This window comes from Megascapheus bottae, chromosome 23 (genome assembly GCF_031878675.1).
Source record: "Megascapheus bottae isolate mThoBot1 chromosome 23, mThoBot2.hap1, whole genome shotgun sequence".
Taxonomy (NCBI): domain Eukaryota; kingdom Metazoa; phylum Chordata; class Mammalia; order Rodentia; family Geomyidae; genus Megascapheus; species Megascapheus bottae.
The window spans coordinates 13124906-13145660 of NC_143531.1; the positions used below are offsets into that span (position 1 = coordinate 13124906).

The 20755-nt window shown below is 37.5% G+C and overlaps 1 protein-coding gene across 2 annotated transcripts in view; it reads left to right on the forward strand.

The window, feature by feature from the left end:
• The first annotated feature begins 2877 nt into the window (after window positions 1-2877).
• The window catches only part of Cenpe (centromere protein E), a 58163-nt gene continuing 40285 nt past the window's right edge, over window positions 2878-20755 (forward strand). For both annotated transcript variants that reach the window (XM_090356733.1, XM_090356734.1), the window contains exons 1-16: window positions 2878-2978; window positions 4094-4185; window positions 6096-6185; window positions 6309-6427; window positions 7361-7480; window positions 7892-7973; window positions 8697-8764; window positions 8844-8909; window positions 9923-9974; window positions 10664-10751; window positions 11075-11204; window positions 12063-12182; window positions 14363-14521; window positions 16380-16527; window positions 17374-17459; window positions 18499-18666. In XM_090356733.1, coding sequence (XP_090212859.1) covers window positions 2923-2978; window positions 4094-4185; window positions 6096-6185; window positions 6309-6427; window positions 7361-7480; window positions 7892-7973; window positions 8697-8764; window positions 8844-8909; window positions 9923-9974; window positions 10664-10751; window positions 11075-11204; window positions 12063-12182; window positions 14363-14521; window positions 16380-16527; window positions 17374-17459; window positions 18499-18666 — 1644 coding nt within the window. In that variant the 5' untranslated portion in view covers window positions 2878-2922. The remainder of the gene's footprint in view (window positions 2979-4093; window positions 4186-6095; window positions 6186-6308; window positions 6428-7360; window positions 7481-7891; window positions 7974-8696; window positions 8765-8843; window positions 8910-9922; window positions 9975-10663; window positions 10752-11074; window positions 11205-12062; window positions 12183-14362; window positions 14522-16379; window positions 16528-17373; window positions 17460-18498; window positions 18667-20755) is intronic.

Genomic DNA, 20755 nt, shown 5'->3' on the forward strand with positions numbered 1-20755 from the left:
GTGTTGAAATGTCTAGTTTTACTTATTAAGGTCACTAACATTTCTTATTAAGATAATCCTGAAGTATTCAAGCTCAGCTCACTTTTCTATCATAAATAGGATCTTCCATCCCTGTAATATCTTCTAATGGGTTGTTAGGTATAAATAAAAATCATAAGCTAATATTTTATGATATTTCATAACTATCATTTTATGATTTTTCAGATTCATTTGACATGAGCTAGTATTCATTGTAATGATGGAGGAAAGCCTCAAAAAACACTATTTTATTTTGTTTGAGAGTTCTTATGCTTCCTTAGTATGCGATAGGCTAAGGAAGCAAGTGTCTCTAAGAAGAAATTCATTTGCAATCCAAAATGGAGATGGTGAATGAACAGCTAGGGGAAGCAATTTTTTTCTGCTCTAGCCTGATTTGTGTTTGTGTCAGCAACAAGCATTTGTCCAGAATTGTGCAGGTAAAATTTTTGCATACCACAGCCTATTAATCTTACTTCAGTAACCAGTAAACAAAGGGCCTAGGACCTTCCTATTTATTCTAAATAAATAAATCTATACTATTACTTGTTCCATTATTTATCCTAAACAAATAACCTTCCATTGGAATACATCAAATTGAATAGATGTAATATGTAAAATAGATACATAAATTTTTCTTCTGCCTGTAGGTGTCTGCATTTCTCTCCCTTTCACACACACATACTCAATCCAGACTCAGTATAGATATTCTTAAAGCTGTAAAACCAGATTCTGTCTCACTCTTCACCACATCTTTTGTTCTGATTTTATTGGGGCATGATTGCTGTCAGCACGTTCTATGACGGACGTCTGTCAGCACAGGTTAATACTCATTTCCAGGACAGCCTCCCTTTGAGCCAAGATAGAATCAGACCTGAGATTGAGTGAGTGTGGCCAAAGTATGCCTGAAGAAGAAGGACAAGGATGCTCACCACGAGCAAAGCCAGAAAAATGCACTTGTGACGCTTTTATTATCTAGGCCTAGATGTGGCATCTTCACTAAAAGTCTTGATGGCTAGAAAGAGAACTGATTTTGTTGAATTTCTTCATGCTTGAGCTTTGCCCTGTCACATACACCGCTCTCCTCACTTTCTCACATATCCATATTGAATTGTAAACACATCCATACACTCATCCTCCTAAATTTAAGCAAGTTTCTTGGGGAATTATTATTTGAACTGTCTATATACATGTATATATGTCAGTATATGATGTTTGAATCACACACTTTGGAATGGTTAGATCAAGCTCGTGAGCACCAGTATTACTTCATATGCATTTTAATTATTTTTCCCACTGTTTAAATTGTTACTGTAAAGGGGATGTAGAGAGGAATTACAGTTACATCAATCCAGTAAGGAGTACCTTTCTTTTTGGACAATGTCACCCTTTTCCTCACTCTCTCCCACTTTTTCCTTCCCATACCCACTCACAAGTTGTATACATCATCTCAACACAGTGTTCATCGAGTACCACTGCTGCATTTGTTCATCTTTAGTCCCTCCATTTCTGTGCTCCCCCTTATCCTCCAAAGACAGAAAAATAAACAAGACAAAAGGAAAAAGAAAAGCCAGGAGTTTGGCCTAGTGGTAGAGTGCTTGCCTAGCATGCAGGAAGATCCAGGTTTGATTCCTCAGTACCACATACATAGAAAAAAGCTGGAAGTGGTGCTGAGGCTCAAGTGCTAGAGCTCTAGCCTTGAGAAAGTCCAAGGACAGTGCTCAGGCCCTGAGCTCAGGCCTAGGACTGGCAAAAAAAAAAAAAAAAAAGAAAAGAAAAGAAATTAAGCATTATACTTACTGTACAAAAAGAGTAATTCCTATTTAAGGAGATGGCATGCTATAAATATATACCATAGTTAATTTTATAGACAATTGATAAAGTGACTATAGTTAAATAATTTGAATTGATGAATGTTTTTAATACAAGAAGCTTCTAACAGTTGCACCACACTGAAACACTGTCCAGTTACTGCTTCAAAACTTGTTCTGCAAAATAATATCCAGGTATGCTAACCTTTTTGGAAGAATTACATCGCCCTCTGCAGTTTCAGTATAATAATACAGATTAAAGGGGTGGGGGGAGAGGGGGGACAAAACATCAATTAGCATGTCTCTCAAATTCACTTTCCCTTCTTGAATAGAATAAAAATACCTACACAAGTAATTTACTTTCTCTGGCTCACGCCCATGATCCCAGCTACTCAAAAGTCTGCGATAAGACGATCATAAGGTTCGAAGCCACCTCAGACTGAAAAGTTCAGGAGAGTCTTATTCTCCAATTAACCAGCAATAAGCAGGAACTGAAGGTATGGCTCAGGTGGCAGAGTGGTAGCCTTGAATGAAAAAGCCAAGTAATAGTCTGAAGCCCTGAGTTGAAGTCCTAATGGCAGTATAAAATAATTATGATTATTTTTTAGAAGCAATTGTAGTCATATTTCAGTCAGAGAAGGTGGACAATTCTTACTGCCTCTTTAAAAATTAGAACAACTCTTGCGGCTTCTTTAAAATAAAAAAAAAAAAAATCAATCAACAGCATGCCAGTTCTTCAAGGATAGGCTTGGCGAGGAAATTGGTGTCTGGGATGGTGTCTGCAAGGGTGACATCTGGGAACCAACTCCAGAGACCTTCTCTGAGCGCTGCTCCAAACTTTCTAGATCCCTCCAGCCCCCCGCCCCAGCGCCTCCTCCACCCCCGGCTCCAGTGCAGTGGTCTAGTCTGCCCCCCCCACGCCGGGCGCCGTAAGTGGACGGTCCCATGACGTCACGAGGCCACGGCCCAATCAAAAGCGGCGTAGGGGAAATTTTAAACTTAAAGGCGGGGCGGCCGGTGAGAGCCGGAGTCGCTGCGGGACGCCGGGTCTTCGGCCTGTTCCCGGGGTGCTGCGTGGGGAACGCCCGGCCTTCCCATGGCTGAGGAGACGGCGGTGGCGGTGTGCGTGCGAGTGAGACCGCTCAACCCCAGGTAGGTGAACGGATTGCGGTGCGGCCCCTGGCTGCAGGGGACACCCACGGCTGGTCCCGGTACTTGAGCGACTTTCCCGCCCGGATGGCAGTCGTTTCCTTAATCCCCGGGTTCGAATCCCGGAGTCCCCGGCGGTAACAGCTTCACCGTGTCCGGGGCCTCCCCGCCCAGCTCGCCCTGGACGTGTCAACGCTTTCCCCGGACCCGAGGGAGAGCCTGCTGTGAGAGTGTGGGGTGAGGGTGCGGGAAGCGCTCGAGACTTGGCCGGGCTGCCGACCCCAGCAAGCACTCATCAGGACGGATTTTTATTTTTCATCGCCGTGCCCGTAAGAAATACAGACTTCCGTCCTCGTCCACGGCGGTCACAGTCGTCACTGTGAAAGAAAAACCAGGACCTGGGGAAGAAGTGGAATTCGTTGGCCTGGCTACCCCCCTGGCTTTCAGATTGTGCGTCTGAGAAATTGTCGTTGAACACAAAGCTGTGTGGATCGACCCTTGGAACTTTCCCATTAATCAAAGCACCTTTCTCTCATTCGTGAAAAGACAGAGACAGCTGTTATCATTGTATTGGACATACCTTGGGAAGCATTACCAGGCTCTGTAGATTATTTGCTAGAGGGGTTGTCAGAGAGGTGACTAGAATGGTGCAGGCCAGAGTCTGGAAAGTTCTGACACTTTCCAGGAATGAAGAAATGGTAGGCTACTTAAGGCCAGGGTGTTCCATCAGATACAAAGACAGTCTGCCCTTCGGAGAAAATCTTTACGTTGGTCGATGGATGTAATTGTTAGGGTGCATATAGGAATTTAGAAGAAGATGAAGTTGGAGAGGTGACATGTTCTTTGTGTTGTCATGGTCAATACTTTAAAAGGTCCTAGAATGACTTAAGAAATATTTTGAATCTCTTCCTTCGGTTGTGGGTTCTGGGGGAGAATAAAGGGGCATAGGGCTTCACAAGGAAACCAATGAGAAGACAAGAGGTCACACAGCCCCCTTTAGCAGAGTGGAACTCTGAACCTTCCGATCCAACGTACTTTACATGTCACTGTGTTTTCTTCCTATAGCATGATTTCTGTGATCAATTGTAATGTACTAAAATGCGGTGTTTTCATTCTAGGGAAGAAGAACTCGGAGAAGCTACCCAAGTTTACTGGAAAACTGGCAAAAATGTCATTTATCAGGTTGATGGGAGTAAATCCTTCAATTTTGGTAAGCCTCTCATAGCATCAGGGTTAGCTTGTGCCCAGTGTAATAAACTATAACCCCAGTATTTGCAAGACTAGGCAGGCAACCAAGAAAGAGTTTGAGGGCAGTACACTGTATAACAAAATTCTGTCCAAGGAAAACTAAGTTATCTTGTATCCCTTAACTATTCAAGAGAAGAGAAGGCAAATCAGTCATTCCAAATGTGCCATTAACATTCTATAAATACTTTTATTAGAACTAAAAATTGCTTATAAGCATGCATGGTAAGATATTGATTATTTAAAACACAATTATAGTCCTTAAACATTTCCCTTATTTATTAGTGTACTTGTATCCTAAAATTACATAAACCAAATTATTTAAGATCCTTCAATTTAGTATACCCTTTTCAAATTCTTTTTTTTCATTTTTTACTTATTACTGTATATTAGGCAGAAGGGTTTTAGTGTGGTGATTCTATATTTGCATACAATATACTTCACTCGTTTGTTATTTTCATTCAGTCTTTAAGAATAAATGAAGTTATTAGTGCACATCCTTTGCATTTTTTGAGCTTATCATATAATGAGTATTAAACATGTGGTGACATATGCTTTATGGGGTTGATAGTGAGAGATGCAATGGTCCCAGTGTCAACAAAGCCATTGGCCCTAAGACTAAAGACTATCCTAAAGGATGTTGAGGTCCTGAGAGGTAACTGGATTGATTTCTTTACTAATTTAACATGTACCAGACACTGTTCTAAGCATTTCCCATATCTTTGTTGATCTTTCTAACAAGGCTGTGCAGTATGATTGCTTTCCTCATGTTAATGAAGAATTAAAACCAGAGTCTGCGGTTGCATACTCAAATGTAGAAGAATCAAGCTTTAATCCAGGCTATAGCCACACCATCTAATTTGCTATCAAGGCATTCAGACTTGTGCCACAGGTCTTTAGCCATATCTACATGTAGAAGATTTGGACTCATTCACCTGAGATAAATGATGTTAGTCTGAATTTGGTTTATCTGAAATCATGATCCCTGAGAACAGCCTTCTTTCTGCTAGCACTTGGGTTTCTCATGGACTTCTGCCTGCCAGGCAGATACATGGTTACATGCCAGCTATATGACCACTGAATTTCTCTTTGTGGATCAGTGCATTTCCCTTCTCGTTTACAAACCTATTTCTTAAGAGAATTTTCACGATGCTACTATTGAAAGAACAGCCTGGTTTCAGTGCACTGACACAAACAGATCATAGAATGACAGATTCATTAGCACAGTGCTCTACTAAGTGCAATCATTAGTAACCTGACAACTGGTCATCTTGGTAACATTTGAATTTTGATCAAAGCTTTTCTTCCAGGTTGCTGCATTTCTTGGCTGAAATTAAGCTAGGCCTTCTGGACTACTATGTTAGAAAACTTGCAAGTTTCTCAAAGAATAGTAATAGTTCCCAGTTCTGTAGAATTAATTATGTGTTTTCAGTAATTCTGTAAGGATGACAATAGATAGGTTTTAGAGAATCAGAAGAAACAACAGTTTATGAAGGGTTGAGATCCAGGCAGTCAGATTCCAGAGTCCTGTAGGCAAGCATTATGTCTACCTGCCTTTGGAAGACACACATAGGATAGTTGACTTGTAGGGATTTTGTTTGTTTATTGTGTTGTTGGGGATCAAACCCAGAGTTTTATACCTGCTAGGCAAGCACTTTACCATTAAGCTACATTCTAGCCCTGACTTGTGCTTTTTATTTGTGAAGATCTACATATTTTACCTTCGGGAAGGATATTTTTAGGAGATAAAAAAAAATTTGAAAACTTTTAAGTATCTGCTCACAAGATCCTGACATTTTTTTTTTTAATTTCTTTGGGTAACTTTTAAAAACAGTTGATTTGTTTGATTGAGCTTCTGTGTTCTTGTCTTTTTAGATCGTGTCTTTCACAGTAATGAAACTACTAAAAATGTGTATGAAGAAATAGCAGTACCAATCATCAATTCTGCTATCCAAGGCTACAATGGTTTGTATTCCCCTCCATGCTGCTTAAGCACCTTAGTCTTGTGTGTCTGTCTGACAAGTAGTAATAGCTTTATTCACTGTAGATTCATTTTTTGTCTTTGCATGTTTTTGTGTTTTTTTGCAGGTACTATCTTTGCCTATGGGCAGACTGCTTCAGGGAAAACACACACCATGATGGGTTCTGAAGATTGTTTAGGAGTTATACCCAGAGCAGTTCATGACATTTTCCAGAAAATCAAAAAGGTAATAACTTGGTTCACAAGTAGATATAGGTAAAAATCTTAATGATTAGAAGTCTTGGTGTTTCTCTCTTGTGAAAATGAAAAGAAATGGGCTGGGGGTGTGAATGGGGGAGGGCACTTGCCTAGCAAGCAGCAAGACCTTGAGTTCAAAAACAGATGAAACGAAGCACACACACACACACACACACACACACACACATACATACATACACACATACACATACACACATACATACACACATACATACACACACACATACATACATACACACACACATATGTATATATATTGAACTTATTCTTTTCATTCTTTCCCAAGTCCTACAACACACTGATACTTCTAACAGATAGTAGGCTAAAGTAAATACTAGGAAAAGCTTATTGGAATAGTTAGCTCCACATCACCTTAGTTTTAGGTAGAAGTAAAAGAAGGGAAATAGAAGCCCAAACTAGCCAATGAAGAATTGGTTTGAAATTAGCATTTTCATTGAGGTAAAGGTATCTATTAAGGGTGTTCTCTTTAAGGTAAGATACTTTTTATATCTGAAACAATGTATTATGTTTCTTGTTGTTAACATAGATCATAGGATTTGTTCCCTTTAATAGGTAACTTTCTTAGCCAGATATCAATTGCTCTGTCTATAACCCTAGGTACTTCTACTAGCAAGATTCTAATCCAGTCCAAGCAGAAAAGTGCACAATACTCTTACCTCCAATTAGCCAGAAAAAAGTCGGAATGGGGGCATGGTTCAAGTAGAAGATTACTAGCCTTTTTTTTTTTTCTGACAGTTTTAAGTCCCCTTAATTCAAGGCTCAGTGCTGACCAGTCAGTTAACCAATCAATAATTGTCTTTAATTCTGATATTAATAAACATTTGAGCATTAGTTTTTATATGAGTGCTTCCAGCTGTTTTATACATCTTTTTTCTTTTAGTTTCCTGAGAGAGAATTTCTCCTACGAGTGTCTTACATGGAGATATACAATGAAACCATTACAGACTTACTCTGCAACACTGAAAAAATGAAACCTTTAATAATTAGGGAAGACATCAATGTGAGTAACAATTAAGATGACTTTAAACACACTCACTGGATTGTTCTGAATATTTTGAAGTGTATTCTGTTTCTGGGTTTGTCTTCTTTCTGGTTTGGATTTTTTTTGAAATATTTAGTGATCATTTTTTAAGCAATGAATATAGTTTTAAAATACTGGCATCCATAATGTTTTGATGTATAAGTTCCCAGAAGCGGCAAGATGGAAACGTCAAGGTAGACATTGATATTCTTAGTATAGACAATAAACTGTGAATATTCATAAGTTTGTTTGCTGTTCCTCTTCCAAGTAATAGGTCGTTTTTTTCTAACATCTATAAATGAATTCAGCATTCGATTTCACTATTTTTGTTTGTGTTTTTTTTTTTTAAGCAAACTGTTAACTGTTTCTCTAATCTTAAAATTATTTCAGAGGAATGTGTATGTTTCTGATCTCACAGAAGAAGTGGTTTATACATCAGAAATGGCTTTGAAATGGATCACAAAGGGAGAAAGTAAGACTATGCTGATTTTGTTTTTGTGCTAGTAGTAGGGCAAGCACCTAGAGCTTTGCATACTTCCTAGCTGTTTTGCTCAAGACTGTAGCTCTATGCATACTTCCTAGCTGTTTTGCTCAAGACTGTAGCTCTATCACTTGAACCACAACTCTACTTCTGGCTTTTGGCTGGTTAATTGGAGATAAGAGTCTCAAGCTGGGTGCCAGTGGCTCACACCTGTAATCCTAGCTACTCAGGAGGCTGAGATCTGAGGATCAAGGTTCAAAGCTATCCCAGGCACTAAAGTCCATGAGACTCTTATCTCCAATTAACTACCAGAAAACTGGAAGTGTCACTGTGGCTCGAGGGGTAGGGCAGTAGACTTTAGCTGAAGAGCTCAGGGGCAGTGCCCAGGCCCAGAGTTCAAGCCCCATGACTCACAAAAAAATAAAATTAAAAAAAAAAAGTTTCAGATGTGTCTGCCAGATGTGGCTGGCTTTAACCAAGGTCTTCAAATCTCAGCGTCCCGAATAGCTAGGGTTACAGATAAGAGCCATTAGTGCCTGGTGCTGTTGAGTGTCTTTAAAACACTTATAAAAACTAATTTAAAATTGAATCGCACTTTACTGTCATGCTAAACAGGCCTCAACTCATACTTGTTCTTGCTAGCCTAAAATGAAAAATCATTGTTTTTCTTGGACTGTAACATATATGTCACTGAAATGTGACTTGTGTTTACAGAAAACAGGCACTATGGAACAACAAAAATGAACCAAAGAAGCAGCCGTTCTCACACCATCTTTAGGATGGTAAGTATGCTCCCTACCTGAGGTCAGTCTTTCCAAGTAAGATCCCACTCATTGCCTACAAGTTGCTTTTCCTTTCCAGATTTTAGAAAGCAGAGAGAAAGGTGAGCCTTCTAACTGTGATGGATCCATCAAGGTTTCTCACTTGGTGAGTATTAACCATAAGAATGTACCATACAGTCCCAAATAAGAACTCAGTAACAACTGAGAAGTAAATATGGGGGTCAGAAGGATGTGTGAGTATAGGTCGGCAGTTAGCCTCACCTTCACAGCGCATCAGATTCCTAGCTGAAATGGTACAGGAATAATTTAAAGGCACTTTATTCTCAATACATGGCCACCATGTCCTAAAATTGAGGTGAAAAGCTTCAGGCACTGGGACTTTCCCTACCAGTGATGGGGTCAGGATTTTTCTGGAGGCATCTGTGAGTCACTTCTGGCTCATGTTTGTCTGTATTTCCCTTTGTCCAGTTATCTCATTATTTGTGAGTCCATCTTGATACACTTCTCCTAAATGACTACGGTCTTCTGGAACCTGGCCTCCATGATCTGGTCTTTTTCTCTGGTCCATCAGCATTACTTTTGCTACCTCACTTTTTGGACGAAATCAGATCCCTCTTAACCAATCTGACTTCCTTCTACCCCTCGAGGTCTTCTCTTATACATAGCAATTCTTGATGTCCTAAACTTTATGAAGAGGAATGTAAGCAATGGCTTTACTTCTGCTGTCTTTGTATAGTTATTTCTAATGTTCTACTCTGCCCTTACTCTTGATAGTCAAGGACCAAGGCAGACATTGTCTTAGTATAGCTTTGCAACCTTTATCCCTCTTCCACCATACCATGAGTGAATGCCTCTTTTACCGTTCCATGAAAGCTCTGTGTAGCTGTGATGCTGGCAGCGTTATGGAGTGTATGTCATAAGAAAGCAAACAAGGTAGAGAGACAAGTTTGACTCGGAGAAAGGAGAGAGCCTGAATAGTGAAGGGAAACAAGGATCCAGATGGGATATCTAGACATGTCATGATTTTAAGATGTTCTTCCAGTAAATTGAACTGTATTTCAAATTCTACTTGCAAAGATTTCTTTTGATCTTTTTCAAATTTCCACTTCTAAGATTTTGGGTTTGTTTTTTGTTTTTCTTTTTTTTTCCGTCCTACAGAATTTGGTGGATCTGGCAGGCAGTGAGAGAGCTGCTCAAACAGGAGCTGAAGGTATGAGAATTTATGAAAATACCAAGAGTTCAGATCTTCCTGTTCTTCAATGGGATGAAAAGTGCTATTAGATAGTTTCAGAAATTGCTGAGTGACGCTCACACCTGTAATCCTAGCTACTCAGGTGTCTGCTCAGATCTGAGATCTAGGACTATGGTTCAAACCCAGATCAGTTAGTATGTTGGGCAGCAATATTCGGTGATAACTGAATAATGTCCCTATGAAATAAATTTGTTCAAAAGTCTTACGTTGAAATATTTTTTGTAAAAGCAATTGATAGGAAACCTACATGTCTTTCAGTAGCAGACAAGTACTTAACATTCTGATATAACTTTTTATTATATAAAAAGACTGAGCTGGCCATGGGTGTCTAATCCCTATAATCCTAGTTACTCAGAAGACTGAGATCTGAGTTTCACAGTTCGAAGCCAGCCCAGGAAAGTCCTTGAGACTCTAATCTCAAACTACTCAAAAAAAAAAAGAAAGCCAGAAATGGGACTATGGTTCAAGTAATAGTGCACTAGCCTTGTGCAAAAGAAACTCAGGGACAGTGGCCAGACCCTGAATTCAAGCCCTAAGACTGGAGGAAAAAAAGAGAGACCAAAGGAAGATTTTTTTTGAACTTTAGGCCTCATGCTTGGCTGCCTGGCTGGCATTCTATGATTTACATATTTGTTTAATAAATTCAGGTGTGCGACTGAAGGAAGGCTGTAACATTAATCGGAGCTTATTTATTTTGGGACAAGTGATCAAGAAACTGAGTGATGGACAAATTGGGTAAGTTTATCCCATTGTGTACTCACAGCTTATATTTTTATTAGGTTGAAATCTGTAATACTTCAATTAATAATCAAGAATGTTGATGTCTTTCACATAATCCTTTCAGATTCTATACAAATCTTATCTGTACAGAATTTATATTATTTTGATTATTCCATTAATTTTGATCTGCCTCATTCTCTTTATATGATTTGCCTCATAATTATGTTAAGAATTAATTTGTAAACCGTGACTACTTTTCAGTATTCTGTGTTTAAAAACAAAAAACACTATATAAAAATTCTCAATATTTTTTTCTCCTAAACTCACTTCTTGCTAAGTGGTTACATAAATTATCGAGATAGCAAATTAACACGAATTCTTCAGAACTCGTTGGGAGGAAATGCAAAAACCCGTATTATCTGCACAGTTACTCCAGTATCTTTTGAAGAAACCCTGAGTACTCTCCAGGTAAGTCTGAGGGGTTTTTTTCCTCTACTTAGTATTAAGAGATCAACTTTAAGGGGAAAAGAAAATTCCTACTAAATTGACATATTAGAATATAATTAACATATTATCTAAATTTCATTCCTTAATTTTCCCAGACTTGAATGAATAATTTCCTTAATGTTTTTATAACTTTTGCCACATAAAACACCATTTTAATTGAAATTGACTGGATATTTTCTTTTTAAGAAACTCGGTTTCTATATTAATTTACCATAAAAAGAAATTTGCCACACAAGTAGAAAGTAACTTCCCCAGAAATAATTCTGGAATTTTTGCTTACTGTGGCCTCCTTTACTTTGAGCCAGAGGCCTAAAATTTCAATTGATACAATACCTTTTTTGACAGAGGATCTAATCTTATTTAACAATGATCTTCATCTCTTCACTTAAAGTTACTCTTAGTAGTCATCTATGAGCAACATTGCTTTTTTAAATTTTCTGTCAAGTAGAAAATAAAAATTCCTGCCCTCCTAGGATTTCTAAAGTAAGTAATACTAAGCCTTAGTTTGGTTCTTATATGGCTAATAAGTAATCTAGCATTCAAAGGAAAAGGAGGTAACTCTGGACTCAAAGTAATGTTCAGAGTAGAGCAAATACCCGGGCATGGATAAGATTCCAGAAAGCCATTGTTTATAGGTATGTTGGTATGTATGAAAACTACATTACAAAACATTGTTAGAACAGAGAATGTTGCCTATGTCCAAAAGTAACCAACTAGGAATAATTTTTGCTTTTGTTGTCAAATTGATTACAGGAAATCTGAACATCATTATAAATTGTTTTAATCTTGAACATTTTCACTATTATCCTTTTTCCCCAGTTTGCCAGTACTGCTAAATATATGAAAAATACTCCTTATGTCAACGAGGTATCAAGTGATGAAGCTCTTCTGAAAAGATACAGGAAAGAAATCATGGATCTTAAAAAACAATTAGAAGAGGTATATGTAAATTATTTCACCAAAGACTGGCATGACTAGAACAATGCAGATCTATCCAAGAAACTAAAATTATGAATATCAGAGTTGCTACAGCTTAAGTTTAAGTACAATAAACAGTTTTTTAATGGAGAGGACACCAAGTCCTAAAAATTTACCTTTAAGGGTTGAGGGTTCAGCTCTATGCCTAACGCCTTTTAAGGTTAGGCTTTAAACCCTAAGTTCAATGTCTAGCCTCAAAAAGTAATTTTTAATTGAGTATGTTATAAACTGAAAGATTGTTTCTTTAGATAGTTTTAGATTTTTTTCATTTTCAACGGTCAAGATTTGACATGAAATTTTGTTTTTGTTTTTCAAATGAAACAAGTAGAAATGACTTTTAAAAACTTACAAATAGGGCCGAGAGTTTGGCCTAGTGGTTAAAGTGCTTGCCTAGCATGCATGAAAACCCGGGTTCGATTCCTCGGCACCATATACATAGAAAAAAGCCGGAAGTGGTGCTGAGGCTCAAGTGGTAGAGCTCTAGCCTTGAGAAAGTCCAAGGACAGTGCTCAGGCCCTGAGCTCAAGCCCAGGACTGGCAAAAAAAAAAAAAAAACTTACAAATATTTACTTGAGATTTAAAAGACAAATCATGTGTACTTCCTTTTTTAACTAGAATGTGTTCGTTATACTTAGTTATACAAAGTAATGGGTTTGGTCTATTTGGACAACTACATGCAATATACTTTGATTGTCACCCATTATCCTCTCTTGTCCTCCTTCCCTAATCTTCTCCTTCTAGGAACCACCTCCTTCCTCTTTTTTTTTTTTTTGGTAGGTCTTGGGGCTCGAATTTGACCTGGCTGCTGTTCCTGAGCTCTTCAGCTCAAGGCTACCGCACTACCCTTGAGCCAAGCCCCACTTCTCATTTTCGAGGGGTTAATTGGAGATAAGAGTCTGGGGTCCTTTTGTGCCCAAGTTGGCTTTGAACCTTCATCCTCAGATCTCAGCCTCCTGAGTAGTTAGGATTACAAGGCGTGAGCCACCATGCCTGTCTGCCTGAGTGGGCTTCAAACTGTGATCCTCAGATCTTTGCCTCCTGAATAGTTAGGGTTACAGGCATGAGCCACCAGTACCTGGCAGTTTTAATGATCTTTTAAAAAGTAATTAAATTATCAGGTGGCAGTCTTAATAAGATATCTCTATTATCAGTATTCAAGTCTCAGCTTTCATGACTTCTCTACCTATTCATGAATCCACAATTAGAATAAACATACCTTAATTTTACTTAAACTTGCTCTATATTCCCTAATTTCTCAGTTGAATACAAAATTAACTATAATAAATCACTGACAGTTGTTTTCAGTATTTCAATTAGATCTTATTTTAGAATATTATCTGCTGTGTTGGTGTGTGTCTGTGTCAGGGCATGGTATGTACATCATTCAAGATGGAATTAAGGTCTGTGATAGACATAGTATTTTATTCCTATTGGATTTCATTCAAGACGAAGTTAGAATTCCACAAAATAATGAACTGTGTTCTCTTCATGTCACATGTCAGGCTTTCTGATATAGTTTATAATATTTTCAAGAATTTCAGGGACTCTGATCAGTAGTTTTGATGTTGCTATTAATTTAGGAGATACTATGAATTTCTAAATTTTTTACTCAGTTACAATTAAAAATAGTTAATGGTTTGGCTATGAATGAAATTTAAATATTATACTATCCTTTTTATTTGTTAAAAAATAAAATCGGGCCAGGTGCCAGTGGCTCACATTCTAGTTGCCAAGAAAGTTAAGATACAAGAATTGAGGTGTGAAGCCTCCCAAAGAAGGAAAGTTCATGAGACTTATCTCCAATTAGGCACCAGAAAAAAAAAAGAAAAAAAAAAAAAAAGTGCTGTAGCTCAAAGTGATAGAGTGCCGAGCAAAAGAACTCAGAGACATACCCTGAGTTCAAGTCCCTAAATAAATAAAATACATAAATAAAATTATTTAGCCACATTGTCAAATAAGAAGAAACATGCACTTTGCCTTTTGTGCTTGAGAAATTCTTGATTATGGAATTTGTATATTATGGGTTCTGCATGTGGGGTAAATTTTATTGCAATTAAAATTCTCATACATCACATGAAAATTTAACAACTCCTACTTAAGCTTCTTTTAGGGTTTTAACAATCTATTACTAAATTCTACAGGTAAGCGTAAAGACTCGAGCCCAAGAAATGGAAAAAGACCAATTGGCCCAACTTTTGGATGAAAAAGACTTGCTTCAAAAAGTACAGGATAAGAAAATTCAGAACCTAACACAGATGCTGGTGACCTCGTCTTCTCACACATCTCAACATGAACTGAGGGTAATATTTGAAGCCAATATCTTGAAAGAGAGAAATAGAGAATGAGGGAGGAAGGACATATTTCTTATGTATAGTTTTGTACTTATCATTTGATAGTGTCGCTAAGAAACTCAGAACACTTCATGGATTTGAACACTTCATGGGTTTGACTGTATATCACTGATACCTAGAAAGCTGATTAAAAATAACCTAGCTCTGGGGCAGGGAATTTGGCCTAGTGGGAGAGTGCTTGCCTAGTATGCACACACATGTGAAAACCTCATTGCCTCCAAGGTCAAAATGTGAGCAAGATGGCCGGGAGTTTGGCCTAGTGGTTAAAGTGCTTGCCTAGCATGCACGAAGACCCGGGTTCGATTCCTCGGTACCACATACATAGAAAAAAGTGCTGCTGAGGCTCAAGTGGTAGAGCTCTAGGCTTGAGAAAGTCCAAGGACCCTGCTCCCTGAGCTCAAGCCCAGGACTGGCAATTAAAAATAACCTAGCTCTAATTCTCAGAGGGAGAAATACTAATTCAAGAAGTCTAGAAAATAAACTATTGGCAATATACTTAATAGAGTCACTAGAAAATGTGAGAATATTCTCTAAAAACATAGAAATACTAATCTCAGGAAAGCTGATCTAGAGCTGGACAGATGCTATACACCGAAATCTCAGCATTTGGGAAGCAAAGGTAGAAGTTCTAGGCCATACTGAACTATATAGTGAAATCCTGAAAATAAATAAGAAAATGAATCTGTAATAGAAGTCAGTGGATCAAGCTTGTAGCTTCCAGTGTGTATGCTTTTTGTTTTCATTAGAGTATGGGTTTATGGATTGAAGAGCTGTTTTGGGGGGAATGGGATAGTGTCAAATTTAGGAGGGTGGCCTCTAAAGCTGGACCAACTGGACTTAAATTGCACTTCCTTCAGTTCCTAACTCTAGACGTTAGGAAAATCTTGAAAGATTTATTAAAGGAATATCAAATGGCTACCAGTACTGTCACGTTGTTGTTCTTGCCAAGTGGAGCTAGAATTATCCAAGGAGTACCCATGGTGATAACAGCAGTTGTCCTTTGTGGGTACCACACCACCTTTTTTTTTTTTTTTTTTTTTTTTGCCAGTCCTGGGCTTGAGCTCAGGGCCTGAGCACTGTCCTTGGCCTTTCTCAAGGCTAGAGCTCTACCACTTGAGCCTCAGCACCACTTCCAGCTTTTTAGTATATATGTGGTACCAAGGAATCGAACCCGGGTCTTCGCTCATGCTAGGCAAGCACTTTATTTATTTATTTTTTTTTGCCAGTCCTGGGCTTGAGCTCAGGGCCTGAGCACTGTCCTTGGACTTTCTCAAGGCTAGAGCTCTACCACTTGAGCCTCAGCACCACTTCTAGCTTTTTTCTATGTATGTGGTACCGAGGAATCGAACCTGGGTCTTCATGCTAGGCAAGCACTTTAACCACTAGGCCAAACTCCCGGCCCCTAGGCAAGCACTTTAACCACTAGGCCAAACTCCCAGCCCTACACCACCTTTTTTAACTGGCTGTGAAGCAACGTTCGTTCCTTTCGAATAAATCTCAGAAAAGCTTGTAGGTATACAGAACTGGAATTCAAAGGCTAAGGATATAGCTCAGTGGTAGAGCATGTGTGTGCTTAGCAGCACAAGCCAATGAGTTCAATCCCCAATACCCAAAAACGAACAAAAAAAAGGTGAAGAAAAAAGGAATTTAAGCAGTGGTTTTTATCAAATTTATAACCAGAATGAACACTGATTTGAAAAGTTTAGAGATGTTTTCGTATCTCAAGATATCCTTAGACTTGTTTCCCTTGTTTTATTGTATTTGAGTTCAGATCTATATGAAGTGATTTTGATTTCTCTTTCTTTAGGCTAAAAAGAAACGAAGAGTTACGTGGTGCTATGGAAAACTTGACAAAATGAAGGATTCAAATTATGTAAAAAAATTTAATGTGCCAGCAAATGTAACTACAAGAACACACACCAAGTCATTCAGTGTACTTGGAGAAATTGATGAGTGTAAGTGCCTTGTTAAATGGACTGTATTTAATTTAAGCTTTCCTATATATTCGGTTAATGTGGTGAACACGTTTAAATAAAATATAGGATTATTGGGGCCAGGAGTTTGGCCTAGTGGTAGTGTGCTTGCCCAGTATACCACATATATAGAAAAAGCCAGAAGTGGCACTGGGGCTCAAATAGTAGAGCTCTAGCCTTGAGAAAGCCCAAGGAAAATTCTCAGGCCCTAAATTCAAGCCCCAGGACTGGCAAAAAAAAAAAGATGGGAGGGGGATTATTAGGGTATCCATGGAGATTGTAATAAAAGTCAGTAACTTTAAGAAAGTAACCATTCATGAAGTTCTCTGTTAATTTCAACTGTCTCAAGAATGAAGCACTACAGTTGAAACCATGAATTAGGTAGTTTTATTTTTATTCCTGTTACTCAATTAAATAAATATAGAAGTCATATAAGATCTACCATTCTTTAAAAACTTATTTTTACATAGTAATCTGTTTCAAAAAAGGTATGTCCAGTGTTACAATCTAATCTTGGGGGCATCATAAAACCTACTGGCAGTGATCAAATGTTACATTACAAATGTTACATTCCAAATTCATCTTTCTTACCTGTGTGTTATTAAGGATCCTATGTTTTATCACCAATTCCAATCAGTTGTCTAAATTCTTCCAGTAATATAACTGATCATACCTCTTATTAATGTATTCTTGGCATTCATACTCCGGACAGTGGGGTTTAATGTGAATTTATTATCATTGTCACTCTGGTCAGATGGCTTTTGCCATCAGTTTGACTTTTGGAAAATTTGTATGTTCATGAACTAATTTCTTTGCCTCTACTTACAGCTGTCTTTGAATCTGATTTCTTCAGTAATAGTCTTGATCCAGTAAATGAAACAGAGTGGAGTTCAGCAACAAAACTACTAAGTGAGGTAACTTGATGTATTTTTCCATCGACTCTTCTTGAAATTTTCCTGTATCTCTGATCTTTTTGAAGTATTCCTGTTTTGATTTGGGAAATGCTATGAGGGTCAGAGTGTTTTAGTAATGCCAAAATTCTCAGGCATATAGTACAAGAATGATACAACAGAGAGGGAAAATATTAATTGCCACATTATAAATGTATGTAGATAATTCTTAGAATCTATTGTTTAAGAATAAACAAGTGACAAGAAGGTCTGTATCTTAAGTACTAGCACAACTTATTGTAGGATTAATTACCTTTTCAATCTGAGGATAGTCCATGAAAGGGGACTGTAGATAGTGGGAGGGGCCAGGAACTGCGGTGCAGGAATATTTGCTAAACACTTTCAATAAACCATGTTTACCTTCCAGATATACAGTATAGTCATATAAATCTATTTATTAAAAAAACATTTCATTTTAACCTCAAAATATAATTACAGTGCTTCCTTCTATTTCTTATTACCATTAGTTGATGATTCTCTGGTATCAGTGACAATGTTTTTGTGTTCCTAAGGAATATTCTAGGTCTCTTTCTTTTTCTTTTAATTGTTTGATTTAGGCTTTAAAAAAACAAATCAGTTTCTCTTTCTCGTAATGATATGCAAAATAGAAATGGGTTTTTCTTAGAAGTGGTGTACTAAACATTGCCACCATTAGAAATTTAGGTCAATCAATATTACTTTCCTAAATTTAAAGCTACCTAAAAAATGAGTCAGGTGATAACCATTTGAATACCTTTGTATTCCCTGTATTGACACTGCCTTTCCCAAGAGGACTTTTCCTGTCCATTAGAGATACATAGATTGTGATTTACTTATATACTCCTTTAAAAATGAACTTGTGTTTGAAGTTGTAAGTTTGCCTAAATATAAACCATTAGAAAAAGAATGACTTGAAACCACCAAGTGGTTCACAGTTAAACTAATTGTGCAAGTTACCTTAAGTTTTAGTAAAAGAATGAATGATTTGAAACCCCAGTAATTAGAAAATGTGTGTTTATTCTAGGAGAACTTAGAAAGTGAGTTAAACTCACTCCGTGCAAAATATGATGACTTAATATTGGACTATGAACAACTAAGAAGAGAAAATGAAGAAATGAGTTTGAAGTTGAAAGAAAAAAGTGATTTGGATGAGTTTGAAGCTCTAGAAAGAAAAACTAAAAAAGATCAGGAGGTAAGAAACGTGAAGCTCAAACTGTAAATTCTTAAAAAGTATATTCTCCTAAATACATTCCTTTTTAACATTGAAATCTTAAAGATTAGCCATTTTTATATTTATATAAAATAATTGGGGAATTAGGAATCTATATTGTTTTTAAAACAAAATTTTGTATATTTTTATCATGCCTAAGTTGGAGGAGGTATGGAGGTATCTAGAGAGTTTAGTGAACCTGTCAGTAAATTTGTCTTGAGTCGATCATTTCCTTTTCCTTCATGATTATTAAGATTTAATTTATTTTATGAATATTTAATTTATTGACAGTACTTCAAATGCTACGCAGAGTATCCCCTTTCCTATTGAGAACAACATAGACTTCTCAGTGTCTAGTTTGCAATTTTATGTATAAATACTGCATACTAATGAATTTCTGTTGCTACTTTTAGAAAATCTATTCTTAAGTATATTAAGTTATTACCAGAATAACTAGAAAAGCTGATTCATGGAATGAACCAAATCACTTAAGTTTTCTAACTACATGATATTACCCTACATACTAAGAATGTAGGGCTGGGATTGTGGCCTAGTGGTAGTGCTTGCCTAGCATGCACGAAGACCTGGGTTCGATTCCTCTGTATCACATATACGCAAAAAAAGCCAGAAATGGTGCTGTGGCTCAAGTGGTAGAGCTCTAGCCTTGAGAAAGTCCAAGGATAGCTCTCAGACCCTAAGTTCAAGCCCCAGGACTGGCAAAAAAAAAAAAAGAGAGAGAGAGAGAGAGAGGATATAATTGAGAAATCATAAGACACAGTTAAAAATTGTCTCCTAAGATTTCCGGGACATTAATGTTTATTTAAAGAGTATCTCTAATTGGATCTTACAGACACTATGAAATTATTTTTCAGAATTGTTTAAGGTATCTTCATTTTTCTGGAGCAAGAACCCTTTAGCTATTACCAGACTTTCAAAGCTCTACATGAACCTCCCAAACTAAGACAATGTCTTTTTCTTTGACATTTATTTATGGAAATGATTTAATTGTATAAAGTTCTTTCACTTTGATGTCCATATGTACATAAAAGATACCTTGATAAGACTTACACCCTCTTGATATAGTCTAAATAGGAGTTAATTTGCATCTGCAATCTGGCTAACCCAAAGGGAAATAGCACTGGTGTCATGAAAAGAATAGACTTTTTAGTCCTAGAGGCCATCTCATGTCATGGTAAGAGCATGGTCTCTAGAATAAAACTTAGTCTTGTTAAGCCCCAATTTGGGTACTTAAGTGAAGCCTACGTTTTGGTGAAAAGTTCAGTTAGAAGTCAGATTAGAATCCTGGAATAGATGGTCTTTCCTTTGTTTTCCTAAGAGTTTTCTTGAAACTATAGAGTGATTTATGTGTTAATTTTAGAAGGAAAGAATAAACTCAAGTATCATGCTTAAAGGACAAAAGAAATCTTACCCATTACCTTTTTGGGTTTTTTTGTTTTTACAACTTGGAGAGGTTCATCTTAGGAAAGTCAGTAACAGTTGAGCACTTAGGCCCAATCTGGATATGGGGTTTCATTTGTACCTCATTATAGTTACTGTTTCGTTCCTACATCAGTCCTTTAATGGCGATGGAGGATACCCAATAAGGCAGACTTCTCCCCATTCCCCAAGGCTTAGAAATGCCTTCCCATTTCCTAGAAATCACCACAATTATGTATGTATTGCTAACATCATCATTAAACCTTCGTAAAAATACATGAGATCTGGAGGTATGGACCCTCTGGCCAACCTGACCACCCTTAGCTTCCTTTGTGGGTGCACTATTGATTTATAATCCTCTCTTTACTACAATCTAGCTTTTGCCTAATTAAAACAGATCTGCCCTATTGAGGACTCCTTTGTCCATCATCACATTCTTTCTTCCCTGAGACCCTGACAGGTAACCAGACCTGCAATAGGGATGTCACCTCTAGCACTAGCCTGAAATCTAAAATCAGAACTGAATTAAGCATCCAAACAATATTACTTCAACAAGATAGCACTTTACTAAGTCCTTTTATTCTGTTGGAATTTGTTGAGTCCTTTTATTCCATTGGAATTCATTGAGTGTTTA